At 34.4% G+C, this 22,102-nt stretch overlaps 1 protein-coding gene across 2 annotated transcripts in view; it reads right to left on the bottom strand.

Annotated features, from left to right (window-relative positions):
• Nucleotides 1-18,496, bottom strand: part of LOC141462234 (lutropin-choriogonadotropic hormone receptor-like) — a 149,854-nt gene extending 131,358 nt beyond the window's left edge. For both annotated transcript variants that reach the window (XM_074143921.1, XM_074143923.1), the window contains exon 1: nucleotides 18,342-18,496. In XM_074143921.1, coding sequence (XP_074000022.1) covers nucleotides 18,342-18,400 — 59 coding nt within the window. In that variant the 5' untranslated portion in view covers nucleotides 18,401-18,496. The remainder of the gene's footprint in view (nucleotides 1-18,341) is intronic.
• Nucleotides 18,497-22,102: the final 3,606 nt, after the last annotated feature.

Below are 22,102 nucleotides of genomic sequence, written 5' to 3'. Positions count from 1 at the left end.
TCTAGTGAAACATAAAAAAAGTAACTGTTATTTTCTAAACCAGTAAAAGTCGTACGAACTTATGATCGATCAGAGTATCGATTTTGAGTGATTTTTTTTTCGATAATACTAATTGTGTATGTGAGTATTCATAACTTAAAACATGAAAATTTTAGAAGTTGAAATTTTGATATTTTGAGTCACAGCAACCAAATGATCCAGTAATTCGAGATTTTTGAGATTCTGGGACTCTCAAATCATGAGAAAATATATGAAAGAAAACAACAATCTCTTTTGTTTCGAAGAGAAAGGTAAAATTTGTTTCCAGCGTTTGATTAAAAAACTCGAAAGATTAAGAATGACGTAGAAGTAAGCTTAGGAGGAAAGCAATAACAAAAGCCGGAAACATTAACTTAATCCTTCATTAACCTGTAATCCTGCAACCTCCTTACAAGTCCATGAGAAACTACCCCGCTTTCATGAATTGTGTTTTTCATGAATCATCCTCTTTTTAACCTTTTAAACTTGTAAAATCAGTACTACGGGTCCAACAATACACTAAATTTAGTGAAAAAGTGTGCCAATCAACCACTATTTTATGGAAGTACTGCTGTGAACACTTAATATTTTTGAAATAATCGCACGAAATTATCTGTTGTGAACTCACTAATTTGAATTTTCTCGTGAAAAAATTAAGGTCCGTACAGATCTACAAGACTTCGCAGTCTTTGGTGTGCATTATAAAATTCAGGTCTCTATTATTCCTGTTGCATAAAAATAAAAATGATTAATGTAACAAAAATAAGCAATCGTACGTCGAAAATGATTATAAAACACTAATCATATTTTCTATACTGTAAACATGTTAACATTGGGAATGGAAAAGGTTTAAATATTACCTAAAATAAATAAAACTTTCAATTGTGTTATTAATTAATTATGTATGTAAACAAAACCTTGACAATGGAAACCTTCATAAACAATACATACATACATACATATGTTCCGTATTTTTAGAGTAACTGTAAACAAACATCAATTAGACAATAGAATAACAAAGTGCAATAGCACTCATTCCCGGATTTTATGTTATGATTTCGACTTAATAATAGAAAATAAAGCTATTCAATTATTATATTGCAATGTGAGCACTACTTTCGCAGGATTATATGGTTTTTGGTCTTATTATTACAGTAGCCATTATCTTCGTATGTTATTAAGGAGTATAGCAATCGAATAGATTTTGTACAAAATTGTCAGTATGTACATACATACACTGGGCCAAAAAAGTCTGTGAACACTAACCTAAATTTTATTACTTTTATTATTATCTTATTAGAAACTTCTTTTATTTTCAAATGAAATATACTATTCGATAGACAGAAACCAGAGTTTTTCATTTTATATTCAATCTTTTATTTTTGTTCAGCAGGAATATCACAATTAAATGTTTAACAAAACAACACCCCAAACGAATGCAAAAAAAGTCTGTGAACAGCTGTATAAATATGTAAAAACATTAAGATAACAAACAGAAAAACGATTGAATAAAGTTTCAAAGTTCTCTATTGTATTGTAGAAACCACTACAGTCAGTTTTGTGAATAAATAATCTAATTAGTACATATTTAACCACTAATATGGAAGTTCCCAGACCAATTCGAGAACTTATTGTGACGTTGCGAAATGAAAGAAAAAGTATTCGAGAAATAGGGAAGATAGTTCAAAAAAACCCTTCAACGGTGCATAATATAATTAAAAAGTACGGAAATGTGATTAGTAGGCCACGCAGTGGACGGCCACCAAAACTTAATTCCTTTCATAAACTGCAAATTCTGAAGTCTGTTCGAGAAGAACCCAGGACAAGCGCTCAAAAATCAGTCAAGAATTATCAAGTGGTTATGTGTAAGCGTAACACCACAGACAATTAGAAATAAATTACATGAATACGATTATTGCGGTCGAGTCCCGAGGAAAAAACCTTTAATCAATAAAATAAATAGTAACCGCCGATTGGATTTCGCGAAAGAATATGTTTCTAAGCTTTCTAGTTTCTGGGAAACCGTAATCTTTTCAGATGAGTCGAAATTCAATGTATGTGGGTCTGATTGACGACAAAAAGTGTGGCGAAAAAGAAATGAAGCTATGAAAATGAAAAATATGAAGCCTACTTTTAAGCATGGGGGAGGCAACATTCTGGTGTGGGGTGCATGAGTGCTAAAGGAGTGGGCAAGTTAGATCAAATTAATGGTAAGATGGACCAATATATGTATGTGGATATATTAAGACGCAATTTAAGAGAAAGTTCAAAAAAATTAGGGTTGGAGGGAACGTTTGTCTTCCAACAAGACAATGACCCGAAACATACCGCACTAAAAACTCGGGAATGGCTTTTATATAATACACCCCGGCGCCTAAACACCCCTCCACAATCGCCAGACCTTAACCCAATTGAACATTTGTGGGATGAAATCAGCCGCCAAATAAATAAAAGAGAAATAATAAACCGGGAACAATTAAAAAACGCTATTTTAGAAGAATGGGATAAAATTTCGTCATTGACGACCACAAAATTAGTAGGATCGATGAAAGCTCGATTGTTGGAAGTGATTAGGAACAAAGGAGGTCCTACAAGTTATTAAAATCTATAATACACGTACAATGTGCAAGAATGATTTATTATCTGCAAAGTGTTCACAGACTTTTTTTGCATTCGTATGTGGGGTTGTTTTGTTAAACATTTAATTGTGATATTCCTGTTGAACAGAAATAAAAGATTGAATATAAAATGAAAAACTCTGGTTTCCCTCTATCGAATAGTATATTTCATTTGAAAATAAAAGAAGTTACTACTAAGATAATAATAAAAGTAATAAAATTTAGGTTAGTGTTCACAGACTTTTTTGGCCCAGTGTACATATGTGCAAAGTGGACAGCTTAACTCAAAATCATGAAATTGTTGTGTGCCTTAATAGGGTTTAATCATAATATTAAAAACTAAAAACATCGAACCGATAATAGTACTCTACTTAATCGATTTTCCTTACTGACCAGTTTTTCGAGATTTTCACAAAAATGGCTACAACAGTTTTCTTGGAAATTAGCTTCTTCCATTTTTAGGACTAAAACTTGTATTTAAAGGGGAAATTCTATTATAAACTGAGTATGGAAAGATTTATTAGGGTTAGGGAAGAGTCCAGCAACCGGCCGTTGCTAACGTCGTTTATTTAGCAGGATAGCAATAGCAAAGCTTCTAAGAAGAATCGAGGAAGTGATGCGCTACATGATGAAGAATTCACTTAAATTGAAAGTGGGTGTTGCTTGCGAATTCAACATATGGCCTGAAGTAATCACATAACTGGAGATTGGTTAAAGTTAAATTGAAAACAAACAGGATATTACTGCTGAGAAACTGTTAAGTCTCCTGGTGCTGAGCAGGCAATTCTTCTATAATTCCACCTTCCACAAACAATCACTCCGGTAAGATAATGGATGCTGTAAGAAAATAAAAGTAAGCTTTTCCAATGTGAGCCGGCAATCTTATTTATAAGTAAAGTTCTTATTTGCCGACTAAATTTGGTAATGAATATTGCAATGCCTGTTTCACAGCCATACAGCTGTTTAAATATATATACAGGTTGTGCAACTTGGAAACATTTAAAAAATAATCCGGTGTTAATGTTCATATGACTTTTTCGCGCTATATATTATTTAAAGTAAAAACTTATTTACTTCTAACTCCGTATATTAGTGACAACTTTAATTCTTGTTAACGTAAAAGAACCCAAAACGTTATAAAAAGGCTTAACTTCCTTCGGTTTTAAATTTTATGAGATATTTCATTCTCACTTGCGGCCACAGACCTTTGTCTAAAAACTACTTTTTTTCAGACTCGGGCCGGAGGGGCCTCTGTTACACGGATATTTTCAATGATAACACGATGTAGAATCAGTAATGATTGCAATACTTCCCCTTCAAAACCTAGTGGAGGTTTTACAAACTATAGTTGGTAATAATTAAATATTTTACAAAAATTCTTGAATAGTTGTAAGAATAGTTGTTTGAGTGTCTCAACAGATTTTCTATTTATAAATTTATTTGTAACTATTGATTATTGTTTAGGGATGATAAATAGGGAAATAGATATCACTTAAAAGATGGTTGAACCCGAGTTTGACCTTAGCTGACCTTGAATAAATAAGTGCAAGAATAAGTTTAGCGTTTGTGTGAGTTAGCGAGTTGGGAGAAATAAGCGTTCAGTGCCAAGTCCCCATTTCAGGTGATATCTATGTGACCGTGTATTAGTGGCAGGCAATCAAACAGGTGGTCGTAATAGAGTAGAACCCCACCAGAGAGGGCTTGCGTGCGGTGTCGGTGTGACGTTTAAAGGTATACACAAACACACACCTATACAATACGAACAGACTGATACACTAAATAAACAATATGGTGTAAAAACACCATTTTGTACACTATACAAGTACGGCCTTTGTGTTCAAGTGTGGTCGCTTGGACTAAACAGTTTTGCACAACAACATAAAAAGGGGATCAAAATAAAGTAAGTAAATCATACGATAGGTAGTTGGTTGCTAGGCGACCGAACCATTTTATACACAGACAGGTTCATGTGATAAAAGGAGGAAGGTTTGGTTACTTTTGCAGCCATCAAAACCAGCCACATTCTCAACAACTTACTTTTCTCTAAAACCTTAACATTATATATATACGTACATCAAACACACATCCAGTTTTCTACAACAAAGAAAATAGTAAAATGTAGAAGTACTTCCATGTTTAACTTGTTCGCCGTAAACTTTTGCTTTACATTTTTGGAAAAAAAAATAACAATGGCGGCAATCTATCTGTGTAACGCTGAAAAATATCTAGCATAAATACTTAAAAACAACTAGGTCTTTCTACAATACACAAAACTTTCCTTAAATATCATACTTTTTTACTAAATATTTCTTAACTTTAATTTTAATTTGGCCTCACTTTAAGGAAGCTTAACATCCTAGAATTCTTCCTTAAAAACAGTTCAGATCAGAAGAATGTTTGAACAATACTAAGTGGTTATCTGATTTATGGAAGTTGGAAGGAACTAATTCAAAAGAATTTATTTATTTTAATGTTTTAATAATTAAGAGTTAAATTTGTTATGATAGTAAAATGGAAGATATTATTAGGGTGTCATTTATTATACGATAATAATTATAATTGGAATCACGAGATTCACGGGAAATCTTATGGTACTGTGTTTTTGTGGTACGGCATCACTGTTCAACTGTAGGGCAAACATTCTAACCTTCTCTTTACCTGCAACCTTTCCTAAATGTTATCTCTCAAATTTATACTTCAGTAATTATATCAATTTATAGCTTGAGTCAGAAAGTCATTGTGACTGTTCATCTACATTTTTTTTTCGAAAATGGTTTCAATGATTTTATTTTAAACTTAATTTTTCAGATCAATCTTTTACTTTTATTTGAAACATTCTTTCTGGTAACGTCATTCATGTGGGGAGTTTTCAGAGACGGTGAAACACTTCTCTAAGTGCTATTTCAGTATATTGCGGTTCCAAACAACTGTACCTCCAATATTTATGAATATAGCTTTACGAGTTACTCCTGAAGGGGATAGCGCTTTACAGGAGTTTATTACCTTCCGCTATGGTTGCAGTTTATTAATAATTTACGTGAAACTTACTTCTTCAAATGTGATGAGATGCTACTTAAGTTGATGCATACTTTTTACAACTTTGTGTAGTATGATTATTTTACTAATTATTTGCTCGGTAAATACTTAAATTGTTTGTTTAATTATCCCTGATTGTATGGATAGTATAATCTTAATTCGCTACAATTTTCGTGCAATAATCTAATCAGTGGCATTAATAAATATTAAAAAGACAGCGTAGATTATTAAATGGAACTTTTATTTCGTTCACATAGTAAATAAGAACATATTTTTTAAATAAATAAAAATAATTATGTTATTATTGTTCAAATTTATAATTTTTTTTAAATTTATTTGCTATTCACAATCTACAAAGAATAAAATGTAATAAGTGAATATGATGAAAGAAGACTTCATGACTGGATCAGCTTGAGGAGAGAAGCTGCCCAGCGGCAACACTCTCGCTGGAGTTTCTTGTACTATTGAAGCTGGTCACGAGGCCAACAGCGTTTCAATCGTCGTGGAGGACGATCTGGAATCGCTTTGGAGGCGAGATTTAGAACAAGAGGATTGGTACAGAATGGGGAGAGAGTCAAAGAATTTTCTATATTTAGATTTAGATTCGTCAGTTACGTATGAGATCTTGAGGTCGTTATGGAGGGTGGAGTTAGAGACATAAAATGGAGAATTCGTAATCTGACGGAGTATTTTGGATTGGAAGGACTGGATCTTTTGTGAATTAGAAAGTTTGGCTGAACCCCCATAAGTCCAGATCGGTTTGAGTACGCTGCTGTATATTAGTCTTTTATGTTCCAGTGGCAGCTTAGATTGTCTGCCAATTAGTCGCAGTAGTAATTTGTTTCGTCGGTTGAGTTCAAGTCTTTTCAGTTTAGTGTGCGGATTCCACGTTAGTCTTTTGTCGATGTACATCCCAAGGTAGCGAACTAAATTAGCAGAAGGAAGTGGAATTGAGTTAAAACTTATAGAGGGACAAGAATTACGACGCAGAGTAAAAGTTATCTGTTCGCACTTTTGAGTATTGAATTTGACTCTCCACTTTTTGGCCCAGGGTTCTAGTTTGTGTAGATGAGATTGCATATGACATGAAGTGAAGCTGTTGTGGCGTCTGAGTTAGAAAAGAGAGAATGGCAGTATCGTCAGCGTAAGTGCAGAGCAGTATGTTCTGAGTCAGATGTGTACACAGTATAGAGAAGCGGTCCGAGAATACTAACTTGAGGTACACCAGACCGTGCCAGAGAGTCAAATTTATAATGAAATTAATAGCCAACTTACGTTTACTGAATGCTTACAAACTGTGGATACTGACTGATTAATTTTATTTAGATCATTTTTGGATGGGATAAGCTTCGGTCTGGTGTTTTTTCAGTCTTACAAACTAACAAAGATAATAAATTACTAAAATTAAAATAGGCACGTTTTTGAATTTGAATTTTAAAGGAAAATAGATAAATGAAAGTCAAGATTAATAGTTCTTTTTTATATTGTATTCGATAAATTAGTATTACATTTAGAGAATTACATGTAAAGGTGGTTGTGCAATCGTGATAAATCACTGGACTGAGCAACTGAACACACTGCTCGCTTGGGAAATACTTCTACAAATTCTCAACCTCGCGTAAATATTTCATCCTCATGTTTTCGGTTCATTCACTTCCTACACCAGTCGATAAACCACAAATCCCCATACTCCTATATAGCAACCATAGTAATTTGTAAACAATGTTTTAAACTTTCATGATCCTTCCATTTCTAACCTTACTTAATATAACCTTCCCATGTTATTTTTACTGTTATTATTTTGTATCAATAGAATATGGACATACATTTTATTGAGTTCAATTTTTTTTTAATACTATTCTAAATATGTTAGCTTAATACTTTAAGGAATAATAGTGAGTTTGTTTTTTTAGTTTATTCTAAAATATTTACTTTAAAAAAATGGTCATTTCCAGAGTTTGTAAGGTTATAGAATTCTTGTTATTTTCGTAAGTAGTAAAAATATCAGTATATATTTAATTTAGTTCAAATGTGCAGGGGTGAGAGGTATTTATGCTTGCCTCTAAGAGTGCTATTTCTTGGCACTGCGTGATTTTTACTGGATATTTACGTGGATTATGTCCGAGTATGCAGTAATGTTCAGAATGTTGTTACTTACAACATACTAATCGATATAAGAGAAAGTGCTGTGAGTGTGTCATCCTACAGATGTTTTATTTGTAGTCAGTCAGGGAGGGTCCCTTCCTGGGACAGTTTTATTGTGTGCTTGTGTTTTGCTTTGTACTTTACTACGTATGCACCGACGGCGATACTTCAAAGGGACACTAAATGATCAATTCGGTCAAGGGCGATTTTATACAATATATACACTTTGCAGTTGTTGCCTCTCTGTTGGAATCTGGGCCAGAATTTCCACCCTGCCTACAAAGTGACCATTATGTAAATCACCAAATATTTTTGGTTATCACATTTCTGTAATTAAATTTATTAATTAAATTTATTATTTGGTTATAGAACCTACCCATCACAAAGGTTATAGTAATCCTCAAACAGATTAAATAAAATCGATTTAAATATTCTGACATCATGAAATAAAAAAATAAATATTCTGTTTACTCTCCTGCGATTTACTCTGCTCAATTTCCACAGCTGTGCCAGATAAGCTTCTTCTGATGGAATGTTTTCCAGTTCACCGAATTATTCATGTAATCTTTTCAGATTTGACGAGTATCCCACAGGTTGGGAACCACAGTAATAAAGGATATAAATTTAAGCACTGTTTGTGAAAAATTTCTTTTCATCTCCTCTTAGTTTTGGGGTAAGGGAAATGACAAATTTTCCATTTTGAATTTTTACCAGAAATATGAGTTTTGCTATCTCCTGAGTCTACGTCTACTTCCGGTGGAGATCCAATTTAGAAACTTGAGATGATTGTTGTACTTACTGTAGCATGAAAGTATAGAGAACATAATAAAGTTACTAACTTGCTTGCTAAGTTATGGTTTTGGCGATATATTAGTTTAAGGTCAAATACTAAGGTATTCTCCGTCTTTCAGAACATTCACCATTGGGGCACATTTATTTTATTTCACACTCAACCAGCGGCACCCACAGATGGTCGGCTTGAATGTGCCGCTCGCTATCTGGGACCCATAAATATTCCTTTCTTCTTGGGGTCCATATATCTTAGTCTAAATTGTGGTGCCTGCGGCTGGCGGAAATGGACCATTCCTACCACAGTGAGTACTTCGCATCAAGTTCACTCCCACTTACGCGCACACTTCCGCCGCGTTTTAACCCTATTGCTATGAATTCATGGGAAAACTAACGTACATCCGCAAACTGTGCAGCTACATTTAATGCTTAATCATTTATCTTACTTTTTAGAAACAGCTCCCTGCTGTAGGTCAGTTATTAATTTACACGCCAATCAGTAAGTGTCGATGGAGTTATTTCAATTTCTAAATTATCTTTATTTACCCAATAACTTATCAAATTGGTGACTAAGATCCAGTAAAAATTCGTAGTTTTTAAGTAGATTTTATAGATTTTGTTTTTAAAAATAATTTATGTTACAGAAAGTTGTGAATTTAGAATACAACTTTAGAAAACATGACCATGAGTGGTAACAATGTGTTGGCCAGTGCTCATCCATCAATTCAGATCTAACACGTCACGTGTGGAAATACATCATAATTGTGACGTCATATGTCAATGGGAAGTGCATCCTTTGCTATCAGCCTTTCTCTCGTACTAATGGACTCAGCTGTGCGTGAGATTCGAATCGTGTTATCTCCACTTGAAGTCAAGAGTTTATTACCATTACATCAAAACCATTTTCTAGCAAAAATGTTCTACCAAAATGTTATTTTTGGTTTAGCTGTTTTTAAACATTAATTTTCTGTTTTGCGACGTTCAGTTTTTGGTGACATGCTGCCCCTCCTCTACCCTTTTGGACACTTCCATTCATAAAAACCATCGTTCACACCCACAGAGGCCCCCCCCTAAAAAAAAAATAATATTAGAATTTTCTCTCAGTGGCAGAAACAGATGTTCAGTTTTCTCGTTCACAGCCGTAGACCATGGAGCATGCGCATAATAGCGGCAAGGTACCTAAAAGAGATTCAATTATGTAAAACTTGATGCTAGAATACACCTGGGTAAATGCCCTGGAGAGACATGCGACTTCTCTTCAAGAACAAGCGATTGAAAGATATTGACAAAATATAATATATTGACCTGAAAAATGTCCGCCAGAATGCGCTCGCTTAGTCTTTCAGCGCACTGATTATATTTCTTTAAAAGAAATTTTCGGGCATGCGCAATTTAATTCTTATAAAAAGTTAGTATACAACTACAGGAATCGAATTCAAATCGAATCGAAACTATATGTCGCTAAATAATCGTAAATAACTAAACAAGTAATATTTGTTTACGAATGTTGACATTGATTTTTTTTTCTTGAATTATTAAAAGTAAGAAGGATAATTTGTTTTTTAAACGTTCAGATTTCAGAGATAAAATATCTCAGGTCAAAGGGATCATTTAAGAGCTGTTGATTTTGTAAGGGAGCCTTTTACACTAATTACACTTTGTAAAGGGTTAAACATTGAGGGATTCAACTTGGTGGTTTCAAGGCCGTATCGATCTTTCTCCAATTTTCTTTTATAGCACTTTTTAAGCTTTCCTTGCTATTAATTGGTCTTTTCCCTTAACTGAAGTTTAAAAAAAATGTTACCAATTCTTTAATTCAATTACTTTATTATTAATTGTTGCGACGTTTCTGATAGTAAATATAACTAATAATTTTTTTCCGCCCATTGCTTTAATAAAATATTTTTCAAAATATCTCCGGCGGATGTTTCTACCTCTGAGAGAACTTAGTTTGATCATTTTGGGCGCTTATTTTTTGTTTGATAATTTATTCATATCGTGTCCGTGATTTAAAAAAATTACCATTATCAGCGAGTGTAGGCGAGATAGCAGCTGATGTAAGCACTCTACTGCTTCATATGGTCTAATTAGCAAGATAACAGGTAGGGTTGTCCGGGTGACTCTAATGAACAGTGGGAGTCAGGCGTACTCAGGAGCCTTTGCTCACAGAACCCCCACACTTCGCAACTTCCTAATAAATTTATTACCACATTATTATTATGTGGAGCTTTATTCTTTTTGTCAACGTGGCTTAATTTTTTGCTTTCGCTCACTTTGTAAGAACCTAATCCTTGAAATCGTACAGATTTTGGATTTCCTATTTTACGGTTGATGTTGTACCTTTTGTGGTACTTAGATTGTAGCAATCCTGTTTCTCTTCTTCTTTGGTTCGTAAGAAGAAAGGAGAGCATCTTTTGAAAAGCCAAACGTGTAACTTGCATCTACGCGCTCTTTTGAATTCAAAAAAGATTCTAGTAACCCTTTTTTTTAAATCTTTTTCTAAATTGCACTAACCATAGCTTTTTTTTTTTAAAGCAATTTGAAGCTCGGTGTGGGTTACTGTGAGATAAGGTAAGTGAAGAGTGTCGCTGCAAGGGAAACCCTGCTGAGTAGACTTCCCTGGTTTACTGGTTGCTAATCAGGAATAATTATCAATACCTGACCCGAACATAATCAAACATGTCTCATCCTGCCTTTCCACTGTTTATACAAGTTTAGCTAGACGATTCCAAAAAATTCCCCAGATAGATTTCAAATAGTGGTTGTTCGATCCTCGAAGGGAGGTGCGGCCCCCCCTGCCTAGAATTTGTCTTTTGGCGCTAATAGCGCATCATTGCCCAGTTGGCAGAACTGGAGAAATGGAAGGAGAGGGGGCTCCAGCTTGTGCCTGGGAGTTCGAGCCAGTTGCCCGGGGGCTTCTCATGGGGAAAGTCCGCTCTTTGGGCTACTCAACAGAACTGCAGGCTGTGTCACCTTGTATGTCAGTTGCCGCCAAGTCTAGCCATGATCAAGATGTCGTCCTACTACACCGGCGTGTAGGTCCCCTGCCCTGTCTCTCCTTAAGGACTTTAATATAAATATTTAGTGGCCATTAATGTCGCGAAGTCTATGTCTATTGTGTCAAGGTGTGAATTAATGTCGTAATTGCGAGGGAACATGAATTGTAATAAGAAGCCAAGCACGTGCTAAATGTAATTGTATGTCTCGTAAGGTACCAAATTGTAAGTCCTTTTAAGTATATATTTTGTAAGGTCTAGACCACATTGTGTGTGTTTTGTACAGCTGAATTATCTAAAAATATATGATCATTTTCTAGCCAATCTCTGTTAGTATTCTGGCGTCCCCCACCCTTCCCAACCTTATTAATTGGTGGTAATTCTCCTTTTCCCAATCGCTCTCCCGATTTCTTTCCTTTTAATATCTTTTTCCCCTCATTCCAGCTATTTTTCAGTGGTTATAATCACAAGCAAATGTGAACCTGGTAAAGGGAATGCTCGAGAAGATGTGCAACTATTTCCTTCTGAAGACAGTTCTGAGAGAAATATGCGTATACGCCTTCCTCTAAGGTGGCATGGGAGTATAACTTACGGACCTATCACCTTTACAGCGCCAGTAGGAATTCAATTTATAATTATAATTAAAAATTTGAAGAAAATCTGTACTAATTTTCTGAATAAATTTTGTTATTTTTTAGCAATTTTATTTTACAAGACATTTTCAAAAAGTTTCACTTAATAAATTGCAGTAAAAAGGAAATCATGTGAGTGTTGCATTTCTGTAAGTTAAATCAAAACGTACTCCTAGCAGATTGGTGTTCGCTGGAAATACTACCAACTTCTATAGTAGGGAGTCTAGAACTAGCAAGGATCACGGAATTTCCGCTAGCATTACGTCAGACGCTACCTAGTAACTAACACTAACACACATTCTCGAGTATGAACGAATGGTTTCGTCCATCTGTGGGGACAGTCAAGTTAGAGTATTGGTGATTGTATCTTTGACTTCCAAGGACCTAGAATTTTCCTGCTATTCCAATAAAATATTTTCTTCGAATTCAAATTATTAACACCACACGACAATAAACTTCACCAAGAAAACAGTCATAAAGAAGCAGACAATCTGGTGGACTTACGCCACTGTCATTCTCAACAGGATGAGCTTTTGATTAAGTACTAAAAACTTTGTGCTTCTCCTGATGGCCAATAAGTGCACTAAGAACTTAGTGCATTGTCACTCTAAACAAAACAGTTGTTGTAGAATACAAAGCTGTCGTTACCTTGATTTCAATAAAAAATGGACTTACGCCACTTTCATTCTCACCGGGACACATTTGAGAAACTATAGATTTCCCATACACAGCTTCGCCACAGAATTCAAACTCATAGATCATCTTCCTCTAGTCATTTTCTCGTGTACATTGACATTTAGTGATGATACCACTAGATGAAGTTAAGTTTAAAACCAAAACCTAAATTCAATTCATTACCTTCCTTCAAATAGTTTTTACTAACTAAACCCTCAACAAAACTTGATTGGTAACCATGGTTACCCTTAAAAATAAATCCAAACACGAAGGTTATGACTGAGGTTAGAATGAAGGTAATAATTTTTAAGATAAGTGAATTTACAGTTCATCAAGGAAAACTCCGGAATTATTTTTGGATAGTGAAGTTCTTGCAATCAACTGACACGTGACTTGAACAAGTTTTATTCCATTAACCAACTTCTCTGTGGGTAAGTCGAAGTAGTTTTGACTATTTGCTGAGGATATCTTGTAAAGTTCTATTATCTGGCATGTCCACTGGTACATTCTATTAAACTAAGCCAATTTAGCACAATATATTTCAGATTTGTTTGTATATAATCCCAAAAAAATCAGTAGATTAAACGAAATAATAACTTGATTTAAGTAAATTTTATGTGTTAAAATTTTATTCGTACTCGTTAACGGATACATTTAATAGCCTTGAATTTCCGAGATGACGTTTGGAAGTACGCTGAACATACATTTCATGCCGAATTACTTTTTCTATCTGTACTAGGTGAGAGAGAACGTATTGCAATCGAGTCAAATTTACGAAATACAAGTTTTCTCCGCAAATAGCCTGTGTTTTATAAGATTGTTTCTCTTTTTGCTGGGCAGCATTAATTAGAAGATGAAAAAATTACTGGAATTTCTATTTTAATGTCTAATTGAATGCAACTATGGATCCTAGAATTAGGTTTTTGGATGAATTCAGCTAACTGAGGGGCCACTACTGAATCAGTCGCAGTCTGCCAAGGTTCATTGGATTTATTTATTAACTTGGTATTCTATCCTACAGTTACGTTAGTAAGAATTCTAACAGAGGACTCACTTCTGGGCGAGAGTGAGCTAATTTGGCTGTTCTCTCAATTCCCATTTCAAGGTAATCTATGGACTCATCACTAATTAGAGGATAATTAAGGACTAAATATGTAACCGAAATTCCAAATGTGGAAGAATGGCGACGTAAGTACATTTCACTGAATCGATTTTTGTAGTTGTTTCACAACTTTTCAGAAATGAGTGTCTTTAAAGTGTTGCATGTATAATTTTTTAGATCAACTTAGTACAAACTCCATGTTTAAAGTAAATTGAATCCACTGTATGAGAAAATCGGGTGTGTTCATAATAGATTTTTGTGGCAGTATAGTTACGACTTCGTAGATGAATTGTTGTACTTAAAAATTTAGCTGCACCGCAAGTTTCTATAACTTGTAGTAGTTTCACCCGGTGTTTAAAAAAATCTTTTTTTTTTATTCAGAGGACCAGAAAACGGATTTTTCCCGGTGACGTCATACTTGAAAATTTACGTAAAAGTGTTCAGAGAAAAGAGAATCAAAAAATAATAAACTCTTGATGGTATCTGTATTTATTTTGATGTGGTTTACTTATTGTGGTACACCTGGGATTACTTTGTACAGTGCACCTTTCTGGTCCTTTTCCTAACCACAATCTGCCACCATAATTTTATCACCTTGTTCAACTTACTTTATTTCACTTTTATCTATTATCCACAAATTATCTGTATTCACGCTTATCAAGTCTGTGATGAGCAGCTGTGTAATTAGGAGGTATCGATTTTTGTTTACATTTTCTCGCTAAAAGTCTGGTATGGAATACTCCATGCTCACGATTATAGCTTACAACTTTTTTTTTTAAAAAAAAAAAACTTCGTTAGCGAACAACTGCCACAAATAAGAGCATTTAACTTTGTTATTGGGCCAATTTTGTAGCTGTAAGTGAAAAGTGGATCTACTACAAAACAAACGCTACAAACAAAACTGCAATCAATGCAATGGTTTTCAGCCAGTGGTTATACACCAAAAATGAGAAAGTCGATTTCATCTGCCGGAAACGTCAAAAGCCAGCTGCTTTCTGAGACGCAATTTCATTATTCGATACCTTCTCTCTTACTAAGAAAGGGAAGTTATTGCGATTAGGTCAAATTTTCGTATTACAGTTTTCAAACTGCAATTTTTGTAAAAAGTAAACTGTTTCCAAATTTGCAGTTAGTAAAAATGCATGATTTAGACCAGAGGTCCCCAAACTACGGCCCGCGAGTCGCATGCGGCCCCCTGAGGCCATCTATCCGGCCCCCGCCGCACTTCCGGCAGGGGCATCTCTTTGCATTGGTGGTCAGCGAGAGGAGGAGCACTATATGTGGCGGTGCCGCAACTGCGTCGCTCATGAACAGTACCACTTCCGGTAATGCGGGACGCACGCGTCACGGCTCCGAAAACAGTGTGCAAAATAACAGCCAGAAGTTGGAAGAAAGGCAAAGCACTATAACTAAACCGGACATTGGACCATCTCATTAGCTAAAAGCAGGTCCATAATTCCCACAGAAATACTGGGCAGTTTGGCTATTTAAATTTACTTGTTCTTTATTTGAAATATTCTATTTGTTCCCGTTTTTTTTTACTTTAAAATAACTCCAACGGTCTGAGGGACAAGTGAATTGTGGCCCCCTGGGTAAAAAGTTTGGGGACCCCTGATTTAGACTGTAGACAATAAGACTAAGTCGTATGAATATTTAGACCAGATTTTTAAAATATATTTTTTCCAGATTGTCTTCCAAAGAGTAGAACACCGACAGTCTTCTGGGCCAGCTGAAAGAAATTCTTCTTGAGAAGAAGTCGAGAAGGGAGAAAATAATATTTTATCAAGATACTGCTCGCATAAACGTGGTGTGCATCAACGGAAAAACGATGGACAAAATGCATTTGACTAGAAAGGAAGTCAATTTTGAAGACAAAATGGTTGATCAATTTTTCGATTTCCTCTTTTTTTTTTTTTTTATGATTTAAGGCGCGGCAACATCTAGGGTTGTTGGCGCCCGGAGCTTTTTTCAGTGTACTGCCGGCCTCTGGATAGTGTCCTCTCGTTACAGACAACATTGTCCATCACCGGACAGTGAGCTGTAAGAAGCTCCTAGGAAGAGAAAATCTAAGGGTCAGCTGCTGGATTCGAACCCGGGACCTCCGCGTGGGAGTCCAGTATGCTAACTTCATAGCTAATCCCTTCCCTACCCTTTCCTCTTATCCCAATTTACGTAAGTAAGTATTCTTGAAACTTTAACTTGTACTAAGAAAGATAGTTGTCTTTAATATAATGCAATAGTACTGTTGCTTGAAGTAACAGTCACCTGAAACCCCAAAGAATCAATATTCCTTGAGGGAAAAGTTGCCAACCAACAGTGATTCTCAAGTTCCGAAGAGGAATACTTCGGCCAGAAAATCCACAAGATAACTAGAAAAAATTCTTACTGAACAGAGCCCACTTCTGTAGAGTGTTTCTCTTCTAAATTTTGTGATTATTTTATACTCATATTTATTTTAAACTCGAAGCCGCTGATATGCGATAGGAAACCCTGGATTCCCCTCACAACACTTCCGTTCAATTTTCGCGCCCTGGTAAAGCTTCAACCTCCCAGACTCTTTATTGTTATTGTTATTGTTTGCAAGACCAAGTGTATAAAGACAGAATTACTCTGCAAAACACATTCATGTAATTACGTATGCAAAAGAAATCCCCTTCAATAGGGGGTACTAATTGAAATACTCTACTCTAACTAATCTTTACCCTATAGATATTGTGAGCGCCGAATTACCTTCAAGTTGATTAAGTAGCAAGCTACTGGTGCATTTCCGATCATCAGCGCCACTAAGTTCCTTAAATAGTTTCTAATTCTTTTAATAAACTTTAAGGAATCATTAGGTTCTTGACGTTCTGACTAAATTTCTTCGCTTAAGGAAAAATTAATCGCCATAAATATTATACTGGTTATTTGAGCACAATGAAAGAGCATTTCATTTGAGAGCTTAACTTCGCTGGGCCTAGGAAGCACTGGGATGAAATTCCCTGAGACAATGCTGGCATTCCTCCTAAAAAGAGGAAGTACTGCAATTGTCCCTGTCCTTTTTGAAATCCTCCCGGATTTTAAGAAAATTGGACATTTTTTAGTACAAATTACAAGTTTTCCCTTATTACTTCTGCCTAGAAAAGCGCTTGAAACTTTAAACGATAGTTCCGGCTAACAGGTTAGTTGCAGCTTACAATATTCATTGTATTAAATTTACTATAGAATAATGATCAAAATTAGAGCTAGATATTTCAAGAATGAATTTTCTCATTATTACAAAAACATTGTATGAGAAAGTTGGATGATTCAAAGTTAAGTTGTATTTCGCCCACAACTTTGTTAAAAGTAATTTTCCAAACAACAAGTTTCTGGAAGTATCCAGAATGTTTAGTAATAAAATTAAATTTTCTAAAAGTAAGTTATTACATAATCATGAATACAAGGGCATTAATTAGCTATCTTTTCTGTTGTTTATTTTCACTTTGGGAAAATGAAAACTCGATAACCGTGAAAATTTCTCGTGATTTGTTTTTATCGCAAACGAACGATTCTACAATTGTATTCTAACTAAATAATCGATATATTTGTAAAACAAATTTTGTATAAAAACAAAATTTTTGCTTTAACTAATTACTGTTGGAGATTCTTAGTAAAAAGAAATCTCTCTGTGAAAATCCGTATCATTTCCTCTTCCGCACAGTTTCAGCTCTTTTACCACTCACACGACTTTCTCTAATAGCAGTTTACGTCATTAATTCCTCAGAACCTTCTTAAGATTTCCGAGTAAACAACACGGTACCTTCTTGCTAACTTTTTCCCCAAGCAAATTGTAGGTTATAATAAAATTTTTATTACTTAATTATTGCAGTAATAATGCAGCAAGTTGTGTTAGGATTTAACCCCAATATTTATTTTTTATTTTTGTAAATATTTTTTGGAATGTGTTAAATAAAAGGTAGTTTATATTTTCTTATATTTATATATAACCTCTAATCAAACTGCAGTATCAAATATTTATGTAAAGAGAGACTCTTATTTTAAGCAATTGTTTTGTACCTAGATGTATATGTGTCAAAAGTTCAGAAAACTTGACTATTTAAATTTCAGTATCATTTTTTTTTTTAATCGATTACAATGCTGGAAACAGGTATGTATCTATTAAACTTTACAGCAGTGGTGCCCAAAATAATCGAGTTGAGGATTTAATTGATATTTTCTTGAGAGTATTTACACACACACACACACACACACAAATTAAAACGAGAAATAAACAATTTAATATTCATTAAATATTAAACGATGAAAGAATATCTATGTATCTTTGTATTTTTTTTTTGTATCTGTTTACCTGATCAGTATTGTGAGCAAATACGTAACGATGTGAGTGGCGAACATCGTGACAGTCATCCGTGGACGAACATTAGAGGCACACTGAATCCATTGGTAAGTTCACTTCAGGCGCCACAGTCGACTTGCCGCCAAACACTGCCACCTACAAAGGGGGTGGTTACTCCCCTTTTTTAGTTAAGTGGGTGATGATTATGGAGACTAGAGAGTTCAATTGGTATACTATAATATCATGAATAGAATTAAATTGAGAAATTACAAACGTAATGTAAACACTCACATGGTTTACTGTAATGGCAGTTTTTGTTCGTTTTTTTTTTCAAACATGGAAGTTCTTTTGAAACGCTGATTGTGCACTTTAATTAAAGGATAATTTAGAGGAAGCGTGATTTCATGGTACAAACCAAAGTGATTCGCCTAAACCAGCTAGCTTAACCAGGTTCAAAGTTTGGCTACTGCTAGTATCAAGATACTAACTCACAGCTGGTACATTAATTAAATATAATTTGCATGAAAGGCTACGACCCCCCACACAATCGAAAACATTGCAATTTATACCAGTTTTAGAGCAATATTTCCTCTACAATTCAGTTGAGAATTATTTTAATTCTAAAGAGTACGAAGGGAGAAATAAAGGAATGAAATTGGAACGATTTACAAACCCACAAAAATTTAACTTTCAACATCTCAATAGCTCAATTTATACCAGTTGCAGTGCTAACTTTTGTCTACAATTTAGTAAAAAATCATCGAATTCTCATGGTCATGAAAAGGGCCATAAAGGTTTCAAGTTTCAAAGATTTACAAACCCACCAAAATTAACCCTTCCATATCTCATTAACTATAAATAGCAACACACTGCAATTTTTACCAGGGTCAGTACTAACTATTGTCTACAATTTAGTAAAGAAATCATCGAATTCTCGTGGTCATGAAAAGGGCCATAAAGGTTTCAAGTTTCAATGATTTACAAACCCACCAAAATTAACCCTTCCATATCTCAATAACTATAAATAGCAAAACATAGCAATTTTTAACAGGGTCAGTACTAACTTTTGTCTACAATATAGTAAGGAAATTCTTCGAATTCTCATGTACATGAAAAGGGCCATAAAGGTTTCAAGTTTCAATGATTTACAAATCCACCAAAATTAACCCTTCCACATCTCATTAACTATGAATAGCAACACACTGCAAATTTTACCAGGGTCAGTACTAACTATTGTCTACAATTTAGTAAGGAAATCACCGAATTCTCGTGGTCATGAAAAGGGCCATAAAGGTTTCAAGTTTCAATGATTTACAAACACACCAAAATTAACCCTTCCATATCTCAATAACTATAAATAGCAAAACATAGCAATTTTTAACAGGGTCAGTACTAACTTTTGTCCACAATATAGTAAGGAAATCATCGAATTCTCATGTTCATGAAAAGGGCCATAAAGGTTTCAAGTTTCAATGATTTACAAACCCACCAAAATTTAACCTTCCATATCTCAATAACTATAAATAGCAAAACATAGCATTTTTTTTACCAGTGTTAGTACTAACTTTTGTTTACAATTTAGTAAAAAATCATCGAATTCTCATGGTCATGAAAAGGGCCATAAAGGTTTCAAGTTTCAACGATTTACAAACCCACCAAAATTAACCCTTACATATCTCAATAACTGTAAATACCAAAACAAAGCAATTTATACCAGTTGCAGTGCTAACTTTTGTCTAAAATTTGGTAAAGAAATCATCCAATTCTTATGGTCATGAAAAGGGCCATAAAGGTTTCAAGTTTCAACGATTTACAAACCTACCAAAATTAAACCTTACATATCTCAATAACTGTAAATACCAAAACATAGCAATTTATACCAGTTGCAGTGCTAACTTTTGTCTACAATTTAGTAAGGAAATCATCGAATTCTCATGTTCATGAAAAGGGCCATAAAGGTTTCAAGTTTCAATGATTTACAAACCCACCAAATGGACAGTGTTGTCTGTAACGAGAGAACACTGTCCGGAGGCCGGCAGTGCACTGTTAAAAGCTCCGGGCGCTAATAACCTCAGCAGTTGATGCGCCAAAAAAAAGAAAGAAAGAAACCCACCAAAATTAACCCTTCCGTATCTCAATAACTATAAATAGCAAAACATAGCAAATTTTACCAGGGTCAGTACTAATTTGTCTACAATTTAGTAAGGAAATTATCGAATTCTCATGGTCATGAAAAGGGCCATAAAGGTTTCAAGTTTCAACGATTTACAAACCCACCAAAATTAACCCTTACATATCTCAATAACTGTAAATACCAAAACATAGCAATTTTTAACAGGGTCAGTACTAACTTTTGTCCACAATATAGTAAGGAAATCATCGAATTCTCATGGTCATGAAAAGGGCCATAAAGGTTTCAAGTTTCAACGATTTACAAGCCCACCAAAATTAACCCTTACATATCTCAATAACTGTAAATACCAAAACATAGCAATTTTTAACAGGGTCAGTACTAACTTTTGTCCACAATATAGTAAGGAAATCATCGAATTCTCATGGTCATGAAAAGGGCCATAAAGGTTTCAAGTTTCAACGATTTACAAGCCCACCAAAATTAAACCTTCCATATCTCAATAACTATAAATAGCAAAAAATAGCAATTTTTACCAGGGTCAGTACTAACAATTGTCTACAATTTAGTAAGGAAATCATCGAATTCTCATGGTCATGAAAAGGGCCATAAAGGTTTCAAGTTTCAACGATTTACAAACCCACCAAAATTAACCCTTCCACATCTCAATAACTATAAATAGCAAAACATAGCAATTTTTAACATGGTCAGTACTAACTTTTGTCCACAATATAGTAAGGAAATCATCGAATTCTCATGTTCATGAAAAGGGCCATAAAGGTTTCAAGTTTCAACGATTTACAAACCCACCAAAATTAACCCTTTCAAATCTCAATAACTGTAAATAGCAAAACATAGCAATTTTTACCAGTGTTAGTACTAACTTTTGTTTACAATTTAGTAAAAAATCATCGAATTCTCATGGTCATGAAAAGGGCCATAATGGTTTCAAGTTTCAACGATTTACAAACCCACCAAAATTAACCCTTCCACATCTCAATAACTATAAATAGCAAAACATAGCAATTTTTAACATGGTCAGTACTAACTTTTGTCCACAATATAGTAAGGAAATCATCGAATTCTCATGTTCATGAAAAGGGCCATAAAGGTTTCAAGTTTCAACGATTTACAAACCCACCAAAATTAACCCTTTCAAATCTCAATAACTGTAAATAGCAAAACATAGCAATTTTTACCAGTGTTAGTACTAACTTTTGTTTACAATTTAGTAAAAAATCATCGAATTCTCATGGTCATGAAAAGGGCCATAAAGGTTTCAAGTTTCAACGATTTACAAACCCACCAAAATTAACCCTTACATATCTCAATAACTGTAAATACCAAAACATAGCAATTTTTAACAGGGTCAGTACTAACTTTTGTCCACAATATAGTAAGGAAATCATCGAATTCTCATGGTCATGAAAAGGGCCATAAAGGTTTCAAGTTTCAACGATTTACAAGCCCACCAAAATTAACCCTTACATATCTCAATAACTGTAAATACCAAAACATAGCAATTTTTAACAGGGTCAGTACTAACTTTTGTCTAAAATTTGGTAAAGAAATCATCCAATTCTTATGGTCATGAAAAGGGCCATAAAGGTTTCAAGTTTCAACGATTTACAAACCTACCAAA

This window comes from Rhodnius prolixus, unplaced genomic scaffold, assembly GCF_049639745.1.
Source record: "Rhodnius prolixus isolate KJV_2025 unplaced genomic scaffold, Rpr scaffold_18, whole genome shotgun sequence".
Taxonomy (NCBI): domain Eukaryota; kingdom Metazoa; phylum Arthropoda; class Insecta; order Hemiptera; family Reduviidae; genus Rhodnius; species Rhodnius prolixus.
The sequence above is the reverse complement of the archived record's forward strand: the minus strand, read 5'-3'. Positions and strand labels throughout refer to the sequence as shown.